Raw genomic sequence first — 22,843 nt, forward strand, 5'->3', positions numbered from 1 at the left:
TTAGGCACAGATTGGGGAGATGGATGCAGACTCTCCCCCTCTGCTCCGCTGCCCGCAGCTGCAGCTGACGAGGTAGGCCATTAGGCACACCTTCTGACGTCCACAATGGGCTGTGGCGGGCCGTTAGCATCGCTACGCTAATTGCTGTTGTTGTTGCCATAGGTAAATTAGAGGCGGTTTTATGGTCGCCACTGGACTGGACATCAATCGCGGCTTATATAGAAACTGTACTCACTCCGTGAGCTATAACCGTGCATGTTTATAAGTTAACTCAGTGGTTCTCGTCGTTTATGTCAAGAACCCCCATCTTAGTTAAATGATAATTGGTACAGAATTGTACAACTGTCTTTACAGTAGGTGGGACAGGAAAAGCTATATATGATCTGAATAGTTATTGTTTTATACAGTAGTATTATTAATTTCTCATCTTCTAGCTGGTGAAGCTATATTGAATTTAACTGCTGTTGTTCATGAGCTTGTAGATATTTGCTATTTTTAAATGTTTAAACTGTTCCTCATTTTGCTGGGGACCCCCATAGAACCCCCCCCCCCCCCCCACCCAAGGGCCCCTGATAAACCCCTGTTATAACCAGTCACATCCAGTCACAATTCTGGTTTATCAAAGTGAGTCGTGGTGATACTGTACGTCTGAGAAAAGTTGACATATAATATTGGGTGGCCTTGCAACAATCAGGACCACTTTCTATTGATTAGCATCAACATCTCCCCTCGTATTAAAGTCCCTGTGTGGTTAAAAATACTCATGTATTTAGTAGTGTGGTTTAATAGTGTGGTTGCCTATAGGCAAGCAGACTATTGTTAATGCACTCCAGTGCTTAAATCACTCAAAACGTTTTGAGTCTCTGATTTGCGTTCAGCATCGCATTCCGTCTGAGTCAAACCTGAAATCTGATTCTAGTTGTAAAACACTATATTAACAACTATAGGAGATAAGCCGAGTGCTTATTAGAAAAACCGGGATTGCCATGTGGGTATAAACTTAATGTACAACATTAAAGCCTGGGCCAAGTCCGAACCAAAACTGATCTTTAACCCATTTTGGGTGGGAACCCCATTCGGTGTTGTAAATATTATATTATAATTTGGCTATTGAAAAATAGCAGATCTACAAGCTCATAGCGCTACGAGCTAGTAGGTCTGCAATTTTTGAAAAATCGTGAAAATGTGGCACAAATCTTTGAATATATATATTCTTTCAGAGCGAACGTTTTTAATGTTTGCTTCTGAGGGTTTCCTGGAACAACATATTTTCAGATGGGGGTTGGTGGCCAATTACATATCATTTTTGGGGTCCTTGACATGAAATATTGAGCACCACTGATACAGAAACATGAGGTATTTCAGAAAACTAAAATTTCGACGTCAGGCCTAAATGGGTTAAGAAGTGGGACGTGTCCCAAAACCGTGTCTGATGAAGTGAAGTCACTTAGCCTGGGCTTGGCCCCGGACGCCGGACAAATTGTTTGACGGCATTAAGCTAATAACATTGATTTGTAGGAAGCAGACAGTTGTCCCATATCCATCTATACCGCCCGCCACGGCAGCGGCGTGAGGCGAGACAGGAGATGAAGACGAAGGAGACGACAGGAGACAGTATACGCACAGTTGGAGCAAAAAGAGGACGACGCTTTGACAATAAGAAAAATAACACGTGTGTGTGTGTGTGTGTGTGTGTGTGTGTGTGTGTGTGTGTGTGTGTGTGTGTGTGTGTGTGTGTGTGTGTCTGTCTTTCTCTATCCCCGTCGTTGGTGCTTTCAGTGGGTGCCTAGCAGCAGCTGCTGGTGGTAATCAACCCATTTAGGCCTGGGAAAAAAAGTCTTCTTAATCCTGACAGTTTTCTGAAATACCTCATGTTTCTATAGGCCTATATCACTCAATATTTCATGTCAAGGACTATATGTGGTTCCCGGGACCAGATTTGAGTTAAAAACGTTTGTTCTGAAAAAATATATTCCAAATTTGAGGCACATTTTCACGATTTTTCAAAAAAATAGCAGACCTACAAGCTCATATAGGGCGCGCTATGAGCTTGTAGATCTAACATAACAAATACCAATAAGAGAAAAAAAAAATTGACGTGTTTCTATACTTTGGCAAGTATTTCTGTTAGCCATAGCATGGCGTGAAGCAAGCCCTATCTAATTATACTGCTGCTGCTGTTGCCCTGTGGGCTACTGAAAGAGATCTAAGGCGCTCATATAGCCACACACAGACACACACACACACTACGATCCCGTTCCCCAATCAGAGGACACTAGCTGTCTATAGTTCTGCCTCCAGAGCAGCCATCCTCTGTAATACATTTATATATACACATCACAGAACTGATTTCAGTCACCAGTGGCCAGGGGATCTATCTTAAGTATAAACAGTGCATGGTTTTCTCTGTGTCCAGCCCATCACCATTCATTACTGTATATGCAGTAGAATGGTTGTAACACCTAAATGGACCGGTCATCACAGTGTCAACTATATACGGGGGAGAATCTCACATGAAAGTATAACCGTGACAAATACCCAGAAACACCCTCGCATTCCATTTTGGGAGCGAAAAGCTTCTTTGGGCCATGATTAAAGAGAGCTAATCTGACCATGAGTGCTTTTGGCAGAGAGCGAGAGCGAGAGAGAGTGAAATATCGTAATAACTAATAAGAGAGACATATGAGTAGGAGGTTCAAGAGCCTAGGAGGAAGCACCAGCAGGCTGTCCAACAGTTTCTTTCCCCAAACCATCAGGACACTGAACACTCGCCACATAAAATTGCCCCCATGGCCAACATCCTGAGAGATGAATATAGCACTTTACACACATGCACTTTGTCATGCATCAGCACTTTCTCCTGTCAATGTTGTCGGCTCCTTTTACCTTTTAAATGGGTTTTTTTAACATCAAATTACAATAATTTCCATCAACAAAATACAACTGGCTAAACATACAAACATCACCTGCCTAAAACATGCACACATTTCCAAACACTTTTACAACAGCACATAAATAAATCAGTACTCACAACAAGGAGACGCGCACGCTGCTGTTAGTCTGTACAGAATGAGCAGAAAACTAGGCTTGACAAACTCTAGAGTGTGCTGTGCTGATTGCAGGGTGGATACAGGTGCTCACTAAATGAGAATACAGCAGGGATAGGCTGAGGTCATTTTGCCCTCTGCCAGCCAACAGTTCTTAATTGAGGAGGTCAGCATGACCTCATGCTCAATACTTGAGTATATTTGAGCTGGCCTTTTTCACAAAGAAGTGTTTGAGAACAGGAGCTCCTTTTGAGCCACTATCAAAATGCTGCCCTGTTCTGTGGGCCTGCTGTGTGGTATATCAAACAACTCTCTCTCCCTCTTGTCATTGTACGTCCTCTCATTCTTCTCGTCTTCGTGTCTTTCTCTCTATGCCCGTCGGTGCTTTCAGTGGGTGCCTAGCAGCAGCTGCTGGTAATTAAGCCACTTAGGCCTGGAAAAATAAGTCTTCTTAATCCTGACAGTTTTCTGAAATACCTCATGTTTCTAGGCCTATATCACTCAATATTTCATGTCAAGGACCCCAAAAATTGGCCTCCGAGACCCCCATCTGAATATATGTTGTTCCCGGGACCTCCCCAGAAGCAAAGATTTGAGTTAAAAAAGTTTGTTCTGAAAAGATATATTCCAAATTTGAGGCACATTTTCACGATTAAAAAAATAAATAGCAGACCCACAAGCTTGTGTTATCGGTGGCGCGCTATGAGCTTGTAGATCTGCTATTTTTCAATAGCTAAATTATAATATAATGTTCAAAACACCAAAAGGGGTTCTCAACTTCCCGCCCAGAATGGGTTAAAGGAGTAGAAGTGTTAACACACCGCGCTGGACAGGAAAAAGACAAAAATGAGGGGGAAGAAAGCGAGAGAAAAAAAGACGCCACTTGAGAGCAAGAGAGAGAGACGCCACTCCTGGACAGCATGCTGTGTGTGTCTCTCCTTCCACCGCCTCTCTCTCTCTCTCTTTTCCCTCTCCATTTCTCCTCCCCGCTCACCGCTATAGTGAGCTAATGTCCTGCCATGTTCCTAATTAGCTATACTGTACCTTAGCATCAAGCGCTGCTGCCGTCAAGCTTGCGCACGCCACAAAACGTAAAGATGGGAAAGGAGGAGGAGGAGAAAATAAACCGAGTGTCTCCTCCAGACAAGAAGAAGAAAGGGGGACAGAAATTGGGGATGGCAGCTGCATGATTAAGGGGGGGAGGGGGGGCTGATCAAAGAGAGGGATGTTTATGTGTGACAACAGGCCAACCATCTCCTCCAGAGTAGAAGAGATGATTTCAGAGAGGAAGGAGGCAGGAGGGGGGGGGGGGGGGACGTCCCAAACAGGACATACAGCACAGATGTGAGCGGTGGAGATGAGATGAGATGAGGAAGGAGAAGCTCTTCATGGGTAAGAGGATGGGTATAATAATGTCATAAAATCATTAGTGCTTTATAGGCTTATATAGGATTCATGGGTGACTGAGGAGAGAACTGGAGAGCTGAGGTGGCATATACTGTAGCGTAGGAGGATGGAGGTATAACGACACTATTGGCCACAGCTGTGCCCGGAGTGTGCTCAAGTTGTGCTAGAGAGTTTGCACAAGAGGATGCAGCTGCATTCGTCTCGTGTCTTTTTAGCGTCATTTACTGTATGTATATATATACAGTAAATGACGCTAAAAAGACAACTATACAGGTAATCTGACAGCTATAATTCTCACGTCTCTTTTGCTCTGTGGCGCTCTCATGCTGCGTCATGACCACCTCGGGTGAAATAAACTGGTCAGAATTATAGCTTCGTTGTTCATTTGCTGATTAAAACCCATTTTATAGGCGGGAACCCCTTTTGGTGTTTTAAACAGGTTATAATTTAGCTATTGAAAAATAGCAGATCTACAAGCTCATAGCTTGCCACCGAGTGGCGCGCTACGAGCTTGCTATAGGTCTGCTATTTTTGAAAAATCGTGAAAAAACATATTTTCAGATGGGGGGGTCTCGGAGGCCAATTCCAGATCATTTTTGGGGTCCTTGACATGAAATATTGAGTGATATACAGTAGACCTATAGAAACATGAGGTATTTCAGAAAACTGTCGCACAGGAGCCACGGTGTCTACATTATGGCCGCCGTTCTTTGCACCCTCTCTCTCTCACCCCCTGTCTGCCTCTCTGGGGCAACAGGGGGGGGGGGTCTGTGTGTGTATACCCCCCCCCCCCCCCCCCCCACATTGACGTGGGGTCGTAGAAAGAGGGAAGGGTGGGGGCTCAGACCGGAGACAGGTGTCACGGGGGGGGGGGGGGGGGGGGGGGCATGCTGTTGGAAAACAGATGGCTGATCGGTACGTGAAAGTGGGTGCCGACCTTCGACCCCTCGTGGTGGTACAGTAATGCAGTGCACAAAAACACAACAGACTATTATTCACATGAAAGTATAAGAGCTAAACGGACCACGTGTGAATATGGTCAATAGTATATATACGCACAAACAAACAAAAAAAAACGCACACGCACACACACACACACACACACACACACGCACATGCACACTCGCAAAAAAGCATTCACACATCAAACAGCTGTTCCTGTTTTCCCCACAGCTGCCTTTATAACACCAACGGTTCTCGACTCCTTTCTTCGCCATTTAAAGGTTGATTTATGCGTGGTGTGTGCTGGTGCTGCATGGTGTCTCACACACACACCGACAACAGCTGATCTACAAGCTCACACCATTGACTACTTATGCACAGCAAGCGGACACAGCCGAGGCATAAATGGGTGGTATAATAACGCCTGAATAGAAGCCTCATGTTCTTATGGTATACAGCCACCAGCCCAGAGTTCCATTCCCTATACAGTAGAAAGAAACAGTGTGATTAACAGCCTTATAGCACGGAGGCTAATGTCGTGGTAAATGATCCCTGTGTGTGTGAAGGCATGCAGACTGCAGGGAACTATATAGGGCCGACCCCTCCTGCTATATCCCTGCAGAAAAAAAACACATGCTGAATTACCTTGTCGCCAGGCAATTATTTGTCCTGTCCCCAGGTTTGGAGTGATGTAAATTACTTTAAGTGCACTTTGCAGGGTCTGCCATCACGATAATGATGATTGCGGTGGGCTCTGACGTGCGCACACGCACACGCACACACACACACACACACACACACACACACACACACACACACACACACACACACACACACACACACACACACACACTTCAGCCATGCCTTAGATGCTTTTATTAAGAAGAGCTGTGGACAAGGGAAACAGGGCCATTTAAACAACAGCGCAAACAGATGACTGTGGACGCGTGTGTGCGTGTGTGAGTGCGTGCGTGCGAGCGTGCGTGCGAGCGAGAGAGAGAGACTCTCTTCGTTTCTTTCAATGGCTTGTTGTATTCATCTCGTTTCCACGACATCTCCTTCTCCGTCATGTCAGCTAACCACGGCGGCTACAGACCCCATTATGTCTACCACCACCGCCAGTGACTGCATGGTGCATAAGATATATCTTCTGCATCCCTGCTGTCAGACAAGACAAGGCTGCTGTCCATACTGCTGTAGTAGCAGGTAGTGTCCAGCAGGTGTCACTCATGCCTTCTCTGGTCACTGTGTGATGGCCAATGTATACTCAGGTAAAGTAAGCACTAAATAAGACATTTTAGCCTCACGAGGAGATTCAGAAGCACCCACGGTGTACATGTACAGTACACACAACCAAAACCATCACAACCACAACTGCCTTCACACAATTTAACTCAGAAATAAATAAAAACACGCCACGGCTTCACACAAAAAAAAACACAGTAAAATCCTTTGTGTAAGAAATGGAAACAATTTGTAAACTCAGAGTTCAAATAGCACTCCAGACTTTACAATAAACCATCTCTCAGACTGTGTGAACACATTCACATGAATCACATCACATTCATCATTTCCATCTGCAGATATCAGCCTCGTGTCAGAACAACAGGACAGACAGACAGACAGCAGTGCAGTCCGACTGCGCAGGCGAGCTGCAGCTCTGAGGAGCTCTAGCTGCAGCTCTGAGGAGCTCTAGGGGAACAGCTGTTCAGTTTCAGCCCTGTACGTACACACGTACACACATACTGTACTCTCCTCCAACCCCGCAGATTCCATCTGGGATAAACAACGGAGAGAAGGAGGGACATGAAGGCCCCGCTCTGTTTATTTAACCTGTTCCATGAGGAAATGGAGGGCTTAAGTCTTGTGCCTTTTTGGAAGTCACCGTAAAGGCAGGAGGAGGAGGAGGAGGAAGTTAGGAACCCCCCCATGGAGACCATGTCCAACAACGGCTGTGTGATTATACACAGTATAAGAGAGCCTGGGTGGGTGTAGTGTGGCGCTCTGGGGATCGGAAGGTCGCCGGTTCAAACCTTATTGGCTCGCCTATAGTGCAACGTGTCAAAGTGTCCCTGAGCAAGACACTTAACCCCCCCCCAGCAGCTACCCCTGTCTTGTCTTCGCTGCAGCCAGCCAGCAGCTGCTCCAAGCAGTAGAAGTATAATTTCCTCTAAGTAACTGGTGTACTAATACTATACCCGTTTTGGTGTTAGCATTACGTTATGCTTTAGCCATTTAAAAATAGCAGGTCTACAAGCTCGTAGCGCGCCACCGAGTGGCGTGCTACGAGCTTGTATAGGTCTGCTATTTTTGAAAAATCGGAGAAGAACGACTGACATAGAAACATAGCTTTTTCAGAAAGCGGTCAGGATTACTCACATGTTGTGCAGGACACACCAGCCACAGTGCGGGTCTCCGGAGCTCAGGCACTCTCCGCACGTTCCGTACTGCTCACAGGACTCGATGGGGACCTGGGTGACCTGGAAAACACAACCAGGTATATTGGAATCGGCACACTACAACAATGGTCCTATGAGGGTACACACATTCGGGTACATTTGCGCACTCTCTGAGTGTTTTATAATATTTGTTTTATTTGGAAAAAGCAGTACAGTATAGACAGCATTTCTTTGTATACATATAGGACACAAGTGCAATTCCCAAGACCCTCTTCCCTCCCTCCCCCCACATCCCCCCTCCAAGTGGCTCCATCTCCAATGTCTGGGTATAATCCTCTCTTTCTTCAGATGGGCTACATACTGTATGACATCAAGTCCACACTTAAACAGGGGCAACAGGGCAATATCGCTTCAGAGTGTACATTTCAGAAGGAGAAAAAGAAGAAAAGAGTGGGCAGAAAAAGAAAAAAGACAAAGACAACAACAACCACTCTTCGAGTTTCAAATGGATAATCTAACAAGGATTTTTACTCGCACAACGAGCAGGCACACAGAGAGGCCTGTGTGTGTGTTTGTGTGCGTGCGTGCGTTCGTGCGTGCGTGCCTGCGCGAGCGAGCGCTGCTGTGCGATGCAGCCAGCTGACATATAGCGTATATGTTTAAAGAGAGGGAGAGGTATAGACAGACGTGTGCGTTTGTGCAGAAAAAAAAAAAAGCAACAGTTGCTTTGGTCTCCCACACAAGCCTGTGTTATATAGAAACTGTATAGCGAAGCAGCAGCTGGCACCGGCTGGCCAGAGAAAGAAAGGCTCCTCAACAACACCATCACTGTGCTTTTGTTCGGCCAGACGCATCTGTCCCCCCCTTAGGTAGTAGAGCCTGTACAAATACACCCACAGAGGGAGCCATGATGACAACCCACACTTTAAACTGGTGACTGGAAGCAGAAAGTATTCATGACCATGTTTATTAAGGTGAAGTTGGGCCCAAATACATGGGCCTCTATGGAGCTATGGGGTTTTTTGGGCCCAATGACAGCGCCACAACAGGCCATTATATGAACTTTCAGGAAGTCCCGATTTCCTTAGTGGCTTCACAAAATATCTGTCTGACTGCCCCCCTGATTCCGTCTCAACTCATCGGTAGAACTTGGAAGACCCGGGTTATAGAATTCCCAGGAAGGACGATTAATGGACTGAAAATAAAATAACTTTGACAGTTAACTATAGGCAGCAGTTTGCCCCCCGGGTAATGTAATTGTTCCCTATTAGACAAAACAATATGAGCGGTGTATAGTTGCTAAACATTTTTTAAATAAACAAGTATCCACACCAAACCGAACATTCTTATGAATGTCTGTTGTGTTAGCCAAGACTCCTCTCTCTCTCTTCAATTTTCGCTTATGACTAGATTAACCCATTTTGGGCGGGTACCCCTTTTGGTGTCAGCATTATGTTATGCTTTAGCTATTGAAAAATAGCAGATCTACAAGCTCATAGCGCGCCACCAAGTGGCGCGCTATGAGCTTGTAGGTCTGCTATTTTGCTCTATGCTCTAATACGATGTGCAATATCACCGGGGCACAATAGGGTTATTCTAAGGTATACATGCAGTATGACAACAATGTGGGATTTGAATGGGTACGTGAGGGTAGAGCAAATACACAGCAGTCCTCACTCAACGCTAATCAGTACTCAGACGTGGTGTGAGACTGGAAATTTGAATACAGAACACACACACACACACACACACACACACACACACACACACACACACACACACACACACACACACACACACACACACACACACACACACACACACACACACACACACACACACACACACACACACACACACACACACACACCCTTGGGCTCATAATACATTTGTCGTTTGCATTAAACTTAGGGCAGGTGAGAACATTTACATAAATATATAAAGCACACAGAGCCAAACTCCAGATGGTGTGAAAACACACATCTGAGGTGCCAACGTGTGTCACGTCTCACCCGCCAGCCGGCGAGTCCACACAGTGAAATGCTAACGTTGAAAGTGTTTACAAATGAAACAGAACGGGTCCCTTTGGTTTCATTTGAACATTTTCAGAGTTAAATTAACCTTGAGGATTAATTGTATACTGCGTGTGTGTGTGTGTGTGTGTGTGTGTGTGTGTGTGTGTGTCAGTTGAGTGTGTTCTTTAGGCCTACAGCTATTTCAGCTGCCACGCAACATGTCTGTCTGTCTGTCAGTCAGTCACGCACACACACTTATCTTGTGCCACATGGCACCTCAGTCTGTTTGCAGAGGCTGCGGTTCCGAGGTCTCTGTGTGTGTGTGTGTGTGTGTGTGTGTGTGTGTGTGTGCGGGCGTGTGTGCGTGCATGCGCGCGTGCGTGCGTGTGTGTGTGTGTGTGTGTGGGCGTGCATGCGTGTGTGTGTGTGTGTGTGTGTGTGTGTGTGTGTGTGTGTGTGTGCGTGCGCGCGTGCGTGCGTGCGCGTGTGTGTGTGTGTGTACATGGCTTTTGTCTTTGGGACCCAAAAAGCGCAATAACTCCTCCACCTGTCTGCCTGGTCCCCCAGTCCTTTGGTGAGTGCAGGGGCCATGGGGGCCCCCCGCCAGGGAGGGGCCCCCGACAGGGAGGAGGGGCCCCCCGCCAGGGAGGAGGGGCCCCGCCATGAGGGACAAAGGCAGCCATTGAACACGGAGAGATGCTGAAAGTCACAGCGCAGTGCTGATCTACCACGGCCACTCCCGTTAGATTAACCCACTGTCACCTCAACACACTGTGCGCGCACAGTGTGTGTGTGTGTGTGTGTGTGTGTGTGTGTGTGTGTGTGTGTGTGTGCCTAAGTTGCAGTCATTAGGCCAGTCTCTCCATAGCTGCAGGACAAACAGGTGGCATGCTGTAGTGAGCTGCAGACCGTCGGGTCAAAGCAGCACCACCAGAGGCCGAGACGGACGGCAAACAAGCCCACCAGGAGAGAGTCTTATGGCTGCATGCAGGGGAACGACAGCAGCCATGGCCCCTCATACTGATACATGTCTCTCGGAAAAAACATTTTTCGGAAAAAACAATGTTTCTAAGTCAGTGGGGCTCAACCTTTTTCATGTGAAGGACCCCCAGAATTATCTCTATTGGGCCACCGACCCCCCCCCCATCTCAAAATATGTAGTTCCAGCAGGGACCTCCCCCAGAAGCCAATATTTTAGTTAATTGTTTTCGCTCTGAAATATATATTCAAAGATTTGCACCACATTTTCACGACTTTTCAAAAATCTAGGGGAGAACATGCAAACTCCACAAAGAAAAGGCCCTTTCGCCAACCCCGCCTCGGGTATGCGGGCACTGTAGACGTGGAGGAGAGAACACGCCGCCAGCGCCCACAGCGCCCCCAGCGGGAATCGAACCCAGGACCGTCTAGCTGTGAGGCGACAGCACTACCGACTGTGCCACCATGCCCCTGTAAATCCTCTACTTGGGCTAACTCTGAAAATGTACAAATGGATAAATTAACATTTAGAATTTTACTGTATACTCCTACAGTAAGTATTATCTTTGCTGAATGACACTGATTTTACCTCCTAAAAGTGTCTACAGTAGGTCCTCCCTGACAGACTTTTAACCTTTATAGTAGAACTTTCGCCAGGGGCCAAAATTTGCCAGATCAGTTTTGTTTTTTTTTGGTTCTTGAAAGGATTACAGTGTGGATATGGATACAGCTGTCGAGATGTGTGTGTATGTGTGCGTGCGTGCATGTTGTACTATCTCTGTGGGGACGCAGTTCTGGTCCCCATGAGGAAATGGGTCATTTGTATTGTAGAAAGAGATGAGATTTGGCCGCTGTATAGCGGTCCAGGCAGACACCTATAAGCTCTGATAGGCTGACAGTGTGTAAAACGAATCTTAAACAGAGAAAATGAAAAGTTAGATTTAGGTTATGATTGATTGTATATATACGTACATGTCATCTTTGTCTCCGCCCGCCCGCCCGCCCGCCCGCCCGTCTGTCTGTCTGTCTGTCTGTCTGTCTGTCTGTCTGTCTGTCTGTCTGTCTGCGTGCGTGCGTGCATGCGTGCATTGATGTTTAAGCCAGCGTGCACAGTAGTGGAGGTGAAATAGATGGGGTGGAGGGGGGTGTTATAGGGGGGATCACAGCAGCTGTTGCCCAGCACACGCTGCAGTCACTCAACACAGCAGGCCTGCACAATGAGGCCCCTTCTCCCACTGAGCTGTGTGTGTACGTGTGTGCGTGGCGTGCACATACTCACACATGCACACGGCACATCATGGGGATGCGGACATGCAAATACTTCTTCCTACCTTTAAAAAAACCAAAAGAAAGACAGGAGAAGCTCTGCATGTGCCTTTCTCTCTCTCTTCTCGGCTCAGCGAAGCATATAGACTTCAACACGACGCTCATTTCCACAGCTGACCCGAGCTACACGTCAAGCGCCTCGTCAGCGAGAGGCGGCGGCGGAGTGAAGCAGCACGCCGCGCTTTAATGTCATTTCTGCATGAGACGGCCTCCGTGGGGGGGCGGGGCTCCGAGCTATACCAACTGCAGCGGCCTAGCCAACTGACTGAAACCCCTGCCACTACAAAAACAACAGGACACTCTCTTCATGCTGAATGGGAAGCCCCTCATTATTGTTTTGTAATACACGGGTGGGGGGTTTAGCCTTCCCGTAGAATACACGGGCGTAAACACAGGGCTTAGCGGTTGTTATTGGAGTCTTCGTTCAGTGTGCCGTTTGGCTGATTGTATCTCTCGTGGAGTATAACTCTCCAATTATTAAACCATCCTTTTCAGAATGGTTGTGCTCAGAACTGAACACTCTAATGTTCTTCTTCACAATAGCGTTGTGAAATAGTTACTGGCCTGTAAAACAGTATAATTATTGAAGGGTTATATCAATCAAGTTTACAAGAGATGTTACCAAGACAGGCAGTCGACTAAAGCCTCTTTTAGACGGCGACCATCTCCAGATAAAACGTCAAAGTCCCGTTGCGTTCTCATTTTTTAGTGACCCTTTACGCGAGAATGCACACTTTATGAAAACGCTATAATGTCGCTATAGGTGGCGGTAACGGGCTGCCAAATAGACCAGTCACCCACGTTACGTACAAGAAGAAGAGCCAGCTCCCCCTTCACGCAACAGGCAGCACAGAGCATGCAGGCAGAGCGCGCCACGGGATGGTTATATATTTTATAATACATTAGGCTACATAAACGCTGCTGCCGCCTATCGCAAGGCATTTTATTTACATCATAATTTTACATTCACCATCGCTGATGAGCAGCGCTTTGTAGGCGAGGAGGGAGGCTTGTTCAGGAACTCCATTATATCATATGGCTCTGCATCAATGTAATAAAACATATGCGCTGTGAGCCAACGTGAGCCATGATGTCATAAGTTTTGCGGATTCACCGTTTTGCCTGTTTACACCGAGAAGGGATAAAACGGCGTTCTCAAAGATTTCCACTCTGGAAGGTGGTTTCACTTTGTTGCGTTTTCACCTCCTGAAAACACCATTCTCGTCTAAAGGGACACCAGCAAACGATACTTTATTTTGCCATTTTCTATGAACACCGTTCTCGTGTAAAGACCACCCAAGACCAAACTGACTGATTAATCGAATATTTGGGGACAGTCGAAATAACAATAAGAACAAGCATCCAAACCAGATGCAAGCATTGACTTTTTTCTTTTACTTAGAAAGAGACCCAAACCTTGCGAATTCGCATGTGCCAAATCTCCATGATTGCAGTGAGCCAGCTTCTTAATGCATTGTTGAGTGAGTGAGTGAGTGAGTGAGTGAGTGAGTGAGTGAGTGAGTGAGTGAGTGAGTGAGTGAGTGAGATCCCCATTAGTTTTTGCCATGACAAAAGTTAGTCTTCCTGGGATCCGACAGACAAAAATGTTAACAAAAACATTAATTAACTTTAGAAATAGAAAAAAAAATGCAATAAAAGTAGTACAATTACAGTATAACTAAACAAAAAACACATTAAACGTTCTGCCTCTGGGGATAGGGCTTATTTGCATAAGGTGTTCTCTTATCGTTTTCTTAAAAGGTGAATTTTGTGTTTGTATTAGTTATGCAATTACTATTACAGCTCTAGATAATAGAAGATTTGAGAAGATTTGTTCTTGGTTTAAGTGTTCACCTGAACTGGCTTGTCTGGTCAATATGGTTATCCTAAATGGTCTAAGTAATACTGGGGTTCTTTCTGAGAAAGAAATCTATTTCTGTGCATTTCTACAAATGATGTGTCCGCTTTAGGAGCACTGGAGAGCTCACCGGGCAGCTTTGTTTTGAGCTGTTTGCAATTTGTGTCTGATCTTCACTTCTTCAGTGAGTAAGGGAAGGATCCATGGGCTCTGACACTATAGGGGTGTCAAAAAAATCCCATTATGAACGATTCAAAATCGATTCATAATTTCTTACAGGAGTTTTCACTACATGGTGTTTGTGAAATGTAAGCTCACCCTAATCACAGTGCACAAACTGCACATCATGTCTTCAGTCATTTTCAAGTTACTGTAGTATAGTCACTTCAGTTGGCTGGAGTAGATTGTGATGAAATCGAGAATCATTTTGAATAGAGAATAGTTTTGAATCTGGAAAAAAAAACTATTTTGAATCGAATTGTGACCCCAAGAATCGGAATGGAATTGTGGGACAGCCAGAGATTCACAGCCCTATCTGACACCCGGGAACAGGATGACAACGCATGGGGAGCGGCAGGAACGCTTCCATCTGCTCCTCCACCTCTGTCTTCACGGCAGAACGGGAGAAACATGAATATAGTGGCTCGATTCTCAGCCCTCTGCCCTTGGACCTACAGTATAGCCATGCTCACACTACTGTACATCCACTGTACTTACCCTGATGGAGGGACACAGATTCAAGAGAAGAGAATACAATTTAACCCATTTTGACCTGAGATCAGATTCTAAAAATGTCGTCTACATCCCGACAGTTTTCTTCTATGTCAGTCGTTCTTCGATTTTTCAAAAAATAGCAGACCTACATGGTCGTAGCGCGCCACCGAGTGGCGCGCTACGACCTTGTAGATCTGCTATTTTTCAATAGCTAAAGCATAGCATGATGCTAACACCAAAATGGGTTAAACCGTCTTTCCTCTCTCTCCATATTTTTTCCCCAACGCCAACGCAACAAGTGAGCCTCCATTCAGACGGCGGAACACAAGACAGACAGACAGACAGACTAGACAGAAATAAGTCTCACAGACACCAGGAAGGTATAAGGAATTACAAGCAGTTGCCAAGGCAACAGGCCTCATGCCTCTGACCCTCAGTATTAGCCCCAGACCCCTCCACAACACGCTCCCAAAGGTGCACGGTAAACAGCTGGCACCTCTGGGACAGCATGCCACCTATACACTCCTTTCACACACGCACACTCGCGCACGCACACACGAACACGCACACACACACACACACAATCCATTTTTAATGAGAGCCAGCCAGGCTACCACGTCACTGGAATGAGACGCATCGATCATGGACACAATACCCCATTCCCACAGAGAGAGAGAGAAGGAGGAAAAACAAAGGAGAGAGAGAGAGGGGGAGAGAGAGAGAGAGAGAGAGAGAGAGAGAGAGAGAGAGAGAGAGAGAGAGAGAGAGAGGGAGAGAGAGAGAGAGAGTCAGAGAGCAAAGCTACTGCTGCTTATGGATGGATGAAGAGACGAAATCCCCCTGGTGTCTGAGTCTCCCCGAGTGAGTCACTGACCTCACCAGTCAATGTTTTCTTCCCGTGTCTGTCTGCCGTCTGACTACCAAGGCCGAGCTCGGCCCGTCTCACCCCTCCTCGCCTCACTCTAACGTAATCTCTCCCCCCCCCCCCCTCCACACACACACCCCCCACCATTAATCCCACTGTGACTCTTACCAAGGCCAGAGACCCCAGCTCTCTTTATCTCACTCTTGGCTCCTTTTAGTTTCCTCCGTTTCGCTGCTTTCACGTTCTATCTCTCTCCCTCTCTCTCTCCGCTGTATACTACCGTAAGACCACCACACAAATCCTCTCGCTGGCGTTGTTGTAGTAACACGTTGCACACCTTCCTATCCATGCCTTTTGACGTCCACCCACAATGTGCTCCCCCCCCTCCACCACCCCATGCAAACAAACAACTACACATGTAACGATATATCGTATATCGATATTATATCCCGACGATATGTATCGTTTTTTTAGGTGGGGTGTGTGATATGAAATGTGAGCGGTAATCATATTCCATCATAGTCACGTGCTTTTGGAGAGAAATGAGACAGACTCAGTAGTAGAGGCCTGCAGAGGGGAGCTGTGTGTGTGTCTGTGACACAGGTGATGGTCGTTATTGATGCTCATTATAATACATCAAGGAAGGCAATTATGTTTCTGCACTGTCAAATAGATCTACACTCTACATCTATCCTAAGATGCCGTCAAAGAAATGTTAACTCGAGCTAGGTATAAACATGAAAGCATGTTTACAGCTGTTGCACAGAAATTAAGTAATTTTACATAAAAAGTAATGCTACTTTTGCAATGTAGTTAAATAAGAATTATGAAAAAAGCTTGGGGGGAAGATAAATCTTTTTTTTAATTTGTCTGGAAAATAATTGTCTTGAAAATATTGTGAAAAATCGTATCGTGAACCTCATATCGTGATACGTATCGTATCGTGAGTCGAGTGTATCGTTACATGCCTTACAAACAACCCTTCACACACACACACACACACACACACACACACACACACACACACACACACACACACACACACACACACACACACACACACACACACACACACACACACACACACACACACACACGTTACTCTCTCGTTCTCTTTTTCCTTCATCCATCTCATTCTTTTCGGGCTGCAGGCATCGCGAGGTCTGGTGGCAGAACAAGCACCCAATCAGCAGTCTCCGACCCCGGGCCTGGCTGGTCTCTGACTGACGATGGAGGTGAGGGGGGTTATGCTGGAGATAATCACACCCCGGGACTCACACCAATTACACCCAGCGTGATTAAGGAGCAACCAGGCTCAGCAGGGGAGAGAAGCAGGGTATAAGATTGGAAGATTTGGGTCCTCAAATGCCCCGGCTGTCTTTATTACGCACGCACGCACACAGCTATGTGGGAAGCTTTAAATGGCTCGGACAATCCACATTCCACGAGCAACATAATTGCAGCCACATGTGTATACACACACTGTTATGGACTCAGATGAAAAGAAAAAAAGCTTAACATCTCCTCCTATATTAAATGACAACCGGCCGGGCCCCACTGCCAGGCAAAGACCCTCTGAAGTCTCATGTTACCATGACTCGGCCATAACCATAAATAAGGACTGCCAAATGCAGCTATGTCCAAATATGGAGTTTGTCGTGTTAACTCAATGTGTTGTAATGGCAGCGGGAGCAAACCAATCACTCAGCTCCATACTATGGGAACAAAAGGGGCATGTCCTTGTATAGTATATGTATAGTACGACCATTTGGAATAAAAGGGACGTGGACTGACGGACACAGAGATCTAAAGGGGACAAGCTCTGACATACACAGACACCTCCATATACGGGCATGTCACTCGGACTGGCGTCTGTGTTATATAGGGCCGTGTTGCGAACGTGATCCTCTGATAACAATAATAAAAACAACAAACTAAATGCTTATCCCCTGAAGGTCTTGCTAAGAAGTCTTAGGACTCCATTTTCGTCACCGCTAAACCCCTTATCCCTAAACTTCTTTGCCTTTATAAATAAACGTCTAGTACAAAAGATACTGTACAACGTCAAGGTACCCGACTCGTGTGGTGTGCGTGTGCGTGTGTGTGTGTGCGTGTGCGTGTGTGTGTGTGAGAGAGAGATCATATGATGAATAGCTCCAACTCAGTCACGCTATGTTAGACAGTAGCCATCCATCATGATGCTTACTGGTTTCACCAGCTGTATGCATTTTCACTAATGTTATAGCTATATGTTTTGGGGCCAGCAAAAGCCAAAGCTGATCGACTGATGTCAATTCCATCTATCCTATGCTTTTCTTTATGTTCTTAATGGTCGTTGAAGGAGTTGGAATGTGTGTTAAAATTAGGTTTTACTCAAAATATGTTTTGGACCACCGCACCCTCGGTATACACAAAAACCCTCGGTACCAAAACACATCGGTATACGGCCATTTGAAAGGCATCGCTTTTCAAATCATTTTCCTCTTTGTTCCTCGTTAAGAGGCTTCAATTGAGACAAATACACTCTTTATGAAGCTGTCAACATGCCTCCAGCGATAATGCAGGAACGACGCACGACAAAGGGGGGGGAGGGGGGCGTTATTTATGACAGTTACCATTGTACATATTGTTTTCTGAAGGTCACATCAGAGTGGGCTTATTTAGACGAGCGTGCATTTGTCACACGAATTGACTTGAAAATAAGGGGGGGGGGGGGGGGGACAGGACACCAAACCCACCGGGAAGACTGAGGTCATATTAAATGACACAACGTGTGACTCAATCTACAGACTGCCATCTTGCTCACTCTGAAAACAATTCGTGAAATGGGTAGCGTTTAACCTTTGTTTTTTTTATCTCTTTGAGCACATGTTTTCCTCATTTCTCCACATGTATATTCACATCTGTCACTCGACGGACACAGACGCGTGCCTGCCTGTGTGTGTTTGTTTATTGAAGTTGGGCTGAGATTGTCAATTTGGGTCAACTGAAAAAACATTGGAGATGCAATTTGCGACACACAAGACTATAGACTAAAATAGAGAGTGGAAAAATACACTGTATATTTGGAGAAGCTAGACTTACAGTACACAAGGGCAGACCCCACCCACACACACACACACACACACACACACACACACACACACACACACACACACACACACTCAGAGAGAAACCGTATACACAAACAAGTCAAAGAGAGTGGAGGAGTGAAAGGGAGAGACCTCATCTCTAGAGAGTCCACAGAAGAGAGTCCACAACAAGAAAGTAAATTATGGCGCAGAATATAAAAGAGTATCTACATTGGCAAAATATTCTCAGTTTTCTTAATCACTCAAGCCTTATAATAATAGCTGCATGATAAATAGCATATAGCTCATCTACATTAAGCTCACAACACATCGTCACGTGACCATGACAGTATATAGCCATACATTTCATATTCTTCTTTTCTCAACGTTTGTCATTTTTCACCCGCGTGCCAAATGCCAAAATGGACCCATTTTTTATACTTTATCAGAGTGCACCTTCCCATATCCAGTCAAGCAGAGATGCCGCGCGCCAAGTGCACTTTCTAGGACCCACTCTATAGTCACAAACGCCATTCTCATGTTACCCCTAAAGCTCCGTGCTCTGCGCTGGGCAGGGCTGTGTTCCCTGGCAGCTCGTCAGAGCTAACAGACAACAGCCTGGTAGGGGAGACTGGGCAAGAGAGCAGGGGGGGGGGGGGGGGGGTCAGAGAGGTCAACCGTGTGCCTTATGACCGCAGTTTGAACTCAGCTGAGTTGAATGATGCTAATTACGTGTTAACAAACACCGACCGACCGACCGAGAACCACTGCTCATTACGAGCAGCTTGCGTTGCACACACACACACACACACACACACACACACACACACACACACACACACACACACACACACACACACACACACACACACACACACACACACACACACACACACACACACACACACACACACACACACACACACAAGTTCTGGAGGCGTGCGTGGTCACATTCACCCACACACATAAACACAGGCACACACATGCGCGCGAGTATATACTGAACAAACATGTTGCTTTCTCTCTCAAAGACTTGTACCAGAGTGCAAACCGACTTGCACACGTGCCAAACGTGCACAGTATGCACAAGGCGTTGAGTTTCAGCATTGTTGGCCAGCTGCACGGATTCATGACAAAGTGGGGCATGCAGCGGGCAATAAGGTGTGTGTGTGTGTGTGTGGGGGGGGGGCTGTCTGTTAAACTCTGTGTTTGTGTGCATGTGTATGACTGTTTACATGTGTGTGTGTGTGTGTGTGTGTGTGGGGGGGGGGGGGGGGGGGGAGGGGGGAAGTTTGGTGGGAGAGAATGCTGGAATAATGGAGTCGGAGAATCGACCAGGGAGCAGGGTGAAAAATCCTACCAGTCGATAGAGCGAGGTGTGTATCAATTATGTATGGCCACAATCCTCTTTTTGGAGAGGAGAGGGGGCTAGGAGTGTGGGTATGTGTGTGTCTTGAGTAAGTCTGTTTTGTGCGTGCGCGTGCACGTGTGTGTGTGTGTGTGTGCGCATGCGTGTGTGTGCGTACGAGTATTACACACCAATGAAGCCTTCAGCACATGTCAGCGGCAATCACACACAACATAAAACTAAATGCGTTAAAAATGCATAATGCCTCTCTCACTCTCTCTCCCTCTCCCGATCTCTCTCTGTCCCTCTGTCTCCCTCTCTCTCTCACTCTCTCTCTCTCTCTCCCTCTCCCGATCTCTCTGTCTCCCTCTCGTTCTCTCTCTCTCCCTCTCCCTCCCTCTGTGTCTCTGTCACTCTCTCCCTATCTCTCTCTGTCCCTCTGTCTCCCTCTCTCTCTCACTCTCTCTCACTCCCTCTCTCTATCTCTCTCTGTCCCTCTGTCTCCCTCTCACTCTCTCCCTCACTCCCTTTCCCTCTCCCTATATATCTCTCTCTTCAATGTCAAGCAGGACCTAAGTAACAGCATGCTGCTAACATCATAGCAGCAACACATACAGTAATAACAGATACATATTTACTGGTTCACTGTGAACGATTACTTAGTCCAGAGAGCACAGAATAGAAGAAAGTGGGAAAACAAGAAATGTTCAAAACATCTATACTGTAATAGGCTACACTACAGTTTACTAACAAAAGAGCACTACTGTAACTGGAGTCTTCTCTCTTTTTTGACGGGCGCCCGTTTGCTTGCCAGCTGAGACAGTTTGTTTAGTGCACTAAATAAAGACGTGAGACGTCGTGGTGCCACACCGCTAAAGCTTTGACTTTGACTAAATTGACTTTTTTTAAGACATTATGCCCCCTGTGACGTGTGTGGTGTGGCAGCCACAGTGACTGCACCCACTCACTGTGAATGTCTGAGGGGCGCTAGCCCCTCCTATATACAGCTTTAATGGTTGTTTTGTGTAAACGCCATCGACAATGAAGGAAAAATGTACATGTCTCATTATGTCATATATAGTCTCTTTATTGTTAAGGGCCTTTAATGTTTGTGTTGGCACCGTTTTGTTTTACATGACCATTACATCACCTAAACAACATGAGTTAGACTTTAATGTCATAATGTGACACATACATAAAAGTGGACATAAAGACACAAGACCACCATAGTGGCACGTCAACAATACATACAGCCATTCCTAATGCTGCCTGAAAGGGTGAGTGACTAGCATGAAACGTGCATGCGGCAGCAGCTGCTAATAATGCCTCTATGCCTGTGTTCTCGTGTCCAGGTTGCATGTACACTGCCATAGACATGTACACTGCCATAGACATGTACACTGCCATAGACATGTACACTGCCATAGACATGTACACTGCCATAGACATGTACACTGCCATAGACATGGCAACGTGTCACGTGCGGTTAACAATACAGCCTGTGCAATACTGTGACTAGTTTTGAGCGATGGGCCAAATAATGTTTGGGAAAGGCCTTGAGTGAGTGAGATGTGTAGAAAAATACAATGGCTGTCAGTGTAAACGCAACGCTTTTAATGGGCTATATACGATTAAAAAGCAAAGCTTTTGCACACCTACAGGCAACAGGTGCGTATAGGAGAAGGACAGCCAAGTGTCCGCCGTACTGAAAAAGTGAAAAAATGCAGTGAAAAAATGTATTGTGGAAACGGCAACGTTTCGGCCTATCACGAAGGTCGTATAGGCCTTTGAAATTTGAAATGTTGTTATGAATTATTGTTAATCATGCTCCAGTACATTGGAGACAAGAGAGCAGCATCCATATCTATGCATCTTATGGAAGTACAGTATATGTACTGTATGGCGTACAGTATACCAGTGTATGCACAGCTCCAGCACTGCAGTAAATTACCATGCACACGGTAGCTTGTATTGGTAAATGGTAAATGGTGCATTTATATAGCGCCTTTATCCAAGGCGCTTTACATAGATTGTGCATTACATTCACCCATTCACACACACATTCATACACCGATTGCGGCGGAAGCCATGCAAGGTATACCAACACAGTGATTTGGGGTTCAGTGTCTTGCCCAAGGACACTTCAACATGTAAGACAGGAGGAGCCGGGATTCGAACCGCCGACCCGTGGATCATTGGACGACCTGCTCTATACCTCCTGAGCCACAGTCGCCCCTGTATTACAGGGTCTGGTGTTTTCTAATGTGGTCTTGATTCATACCTGCCGACCGATCTCGCATTCACTCGTCAAACTTGAGGCAGCACCACTTGGGGAGCTAATGCTAATGGCAGAGCGTCGTCAGCTGAGCACTTCATGCAGCTCATTACCATTAGAATAGGGCTGGAAAAGCATCGCTTCGTTCCATCTGGCAACTAAAAAGAGCTTGAATTAGGTAAAGGATATTGCTTGAGCGTGCTTGACATTACTGTATACTATAAGTCACTGTCGGGCGGAAAACCTTGCATCTCCATTTTTTTTCATGAATGAATCATTCAAATAACCAATCTAAAAGCTCACAATGCATTGAGAGCTTGCACAATTTTCTTTATTTAGCGTAAATTTCTGAAGGCTTTTGAACATCTTTACCTAATGCTCAATATTATATTATATTATATTATATTGGGATGCCATGTTTAACCCATTCTGGGCGGGAACGCCTTTTGGTGTTTTAAACATTGTTATAATTTAGCTATTGGAAAATAGCAGATCTACAAGCTCATAGCGCGGCGCTACGAGCTTGTAGGTCTGTTATTTTCTGCTATTTAAAAAAAAAATCGACGTCAGGCCTAAATGGGTTAAGTGGTTTAGTCTC

At 45.9% G+C, this 22,843-nt stretch overlaps 1 protein-coding gene across 1 annotated transcript in view; it reads right to left on the reverse strand.

Annotated features, from left to right (window-relative positions):
- The window catches only part of plxna2 (plexin A2), a 279,981-nt gene that overhangs the window by 132,258 nt on the left and 124,880 nt on the right, over positions 1-22,843 (reverse strand). Inside the window, 1 exon segment of the mRNA XM_080764816.1 lies at positions 7,776-7,876. Within this exon segment, the coding sequence (XP_080620942.1) occupies positions 7,776-7,876 (101 nt within the window).

The sequence above is a fragment of the Protomyctophum bolini genome (genome assembly GCF_963924005.1).
Source record: "Protomyctophum bolini genome assembly, chromosome: 5".
Classification (NCBI taxonomy): Eukaryota; Metazoa; Chordata; class Actinopteri; order Myctophiformes; family Myctophidae; genus Protomyctophum; species Protomyctophum bolini.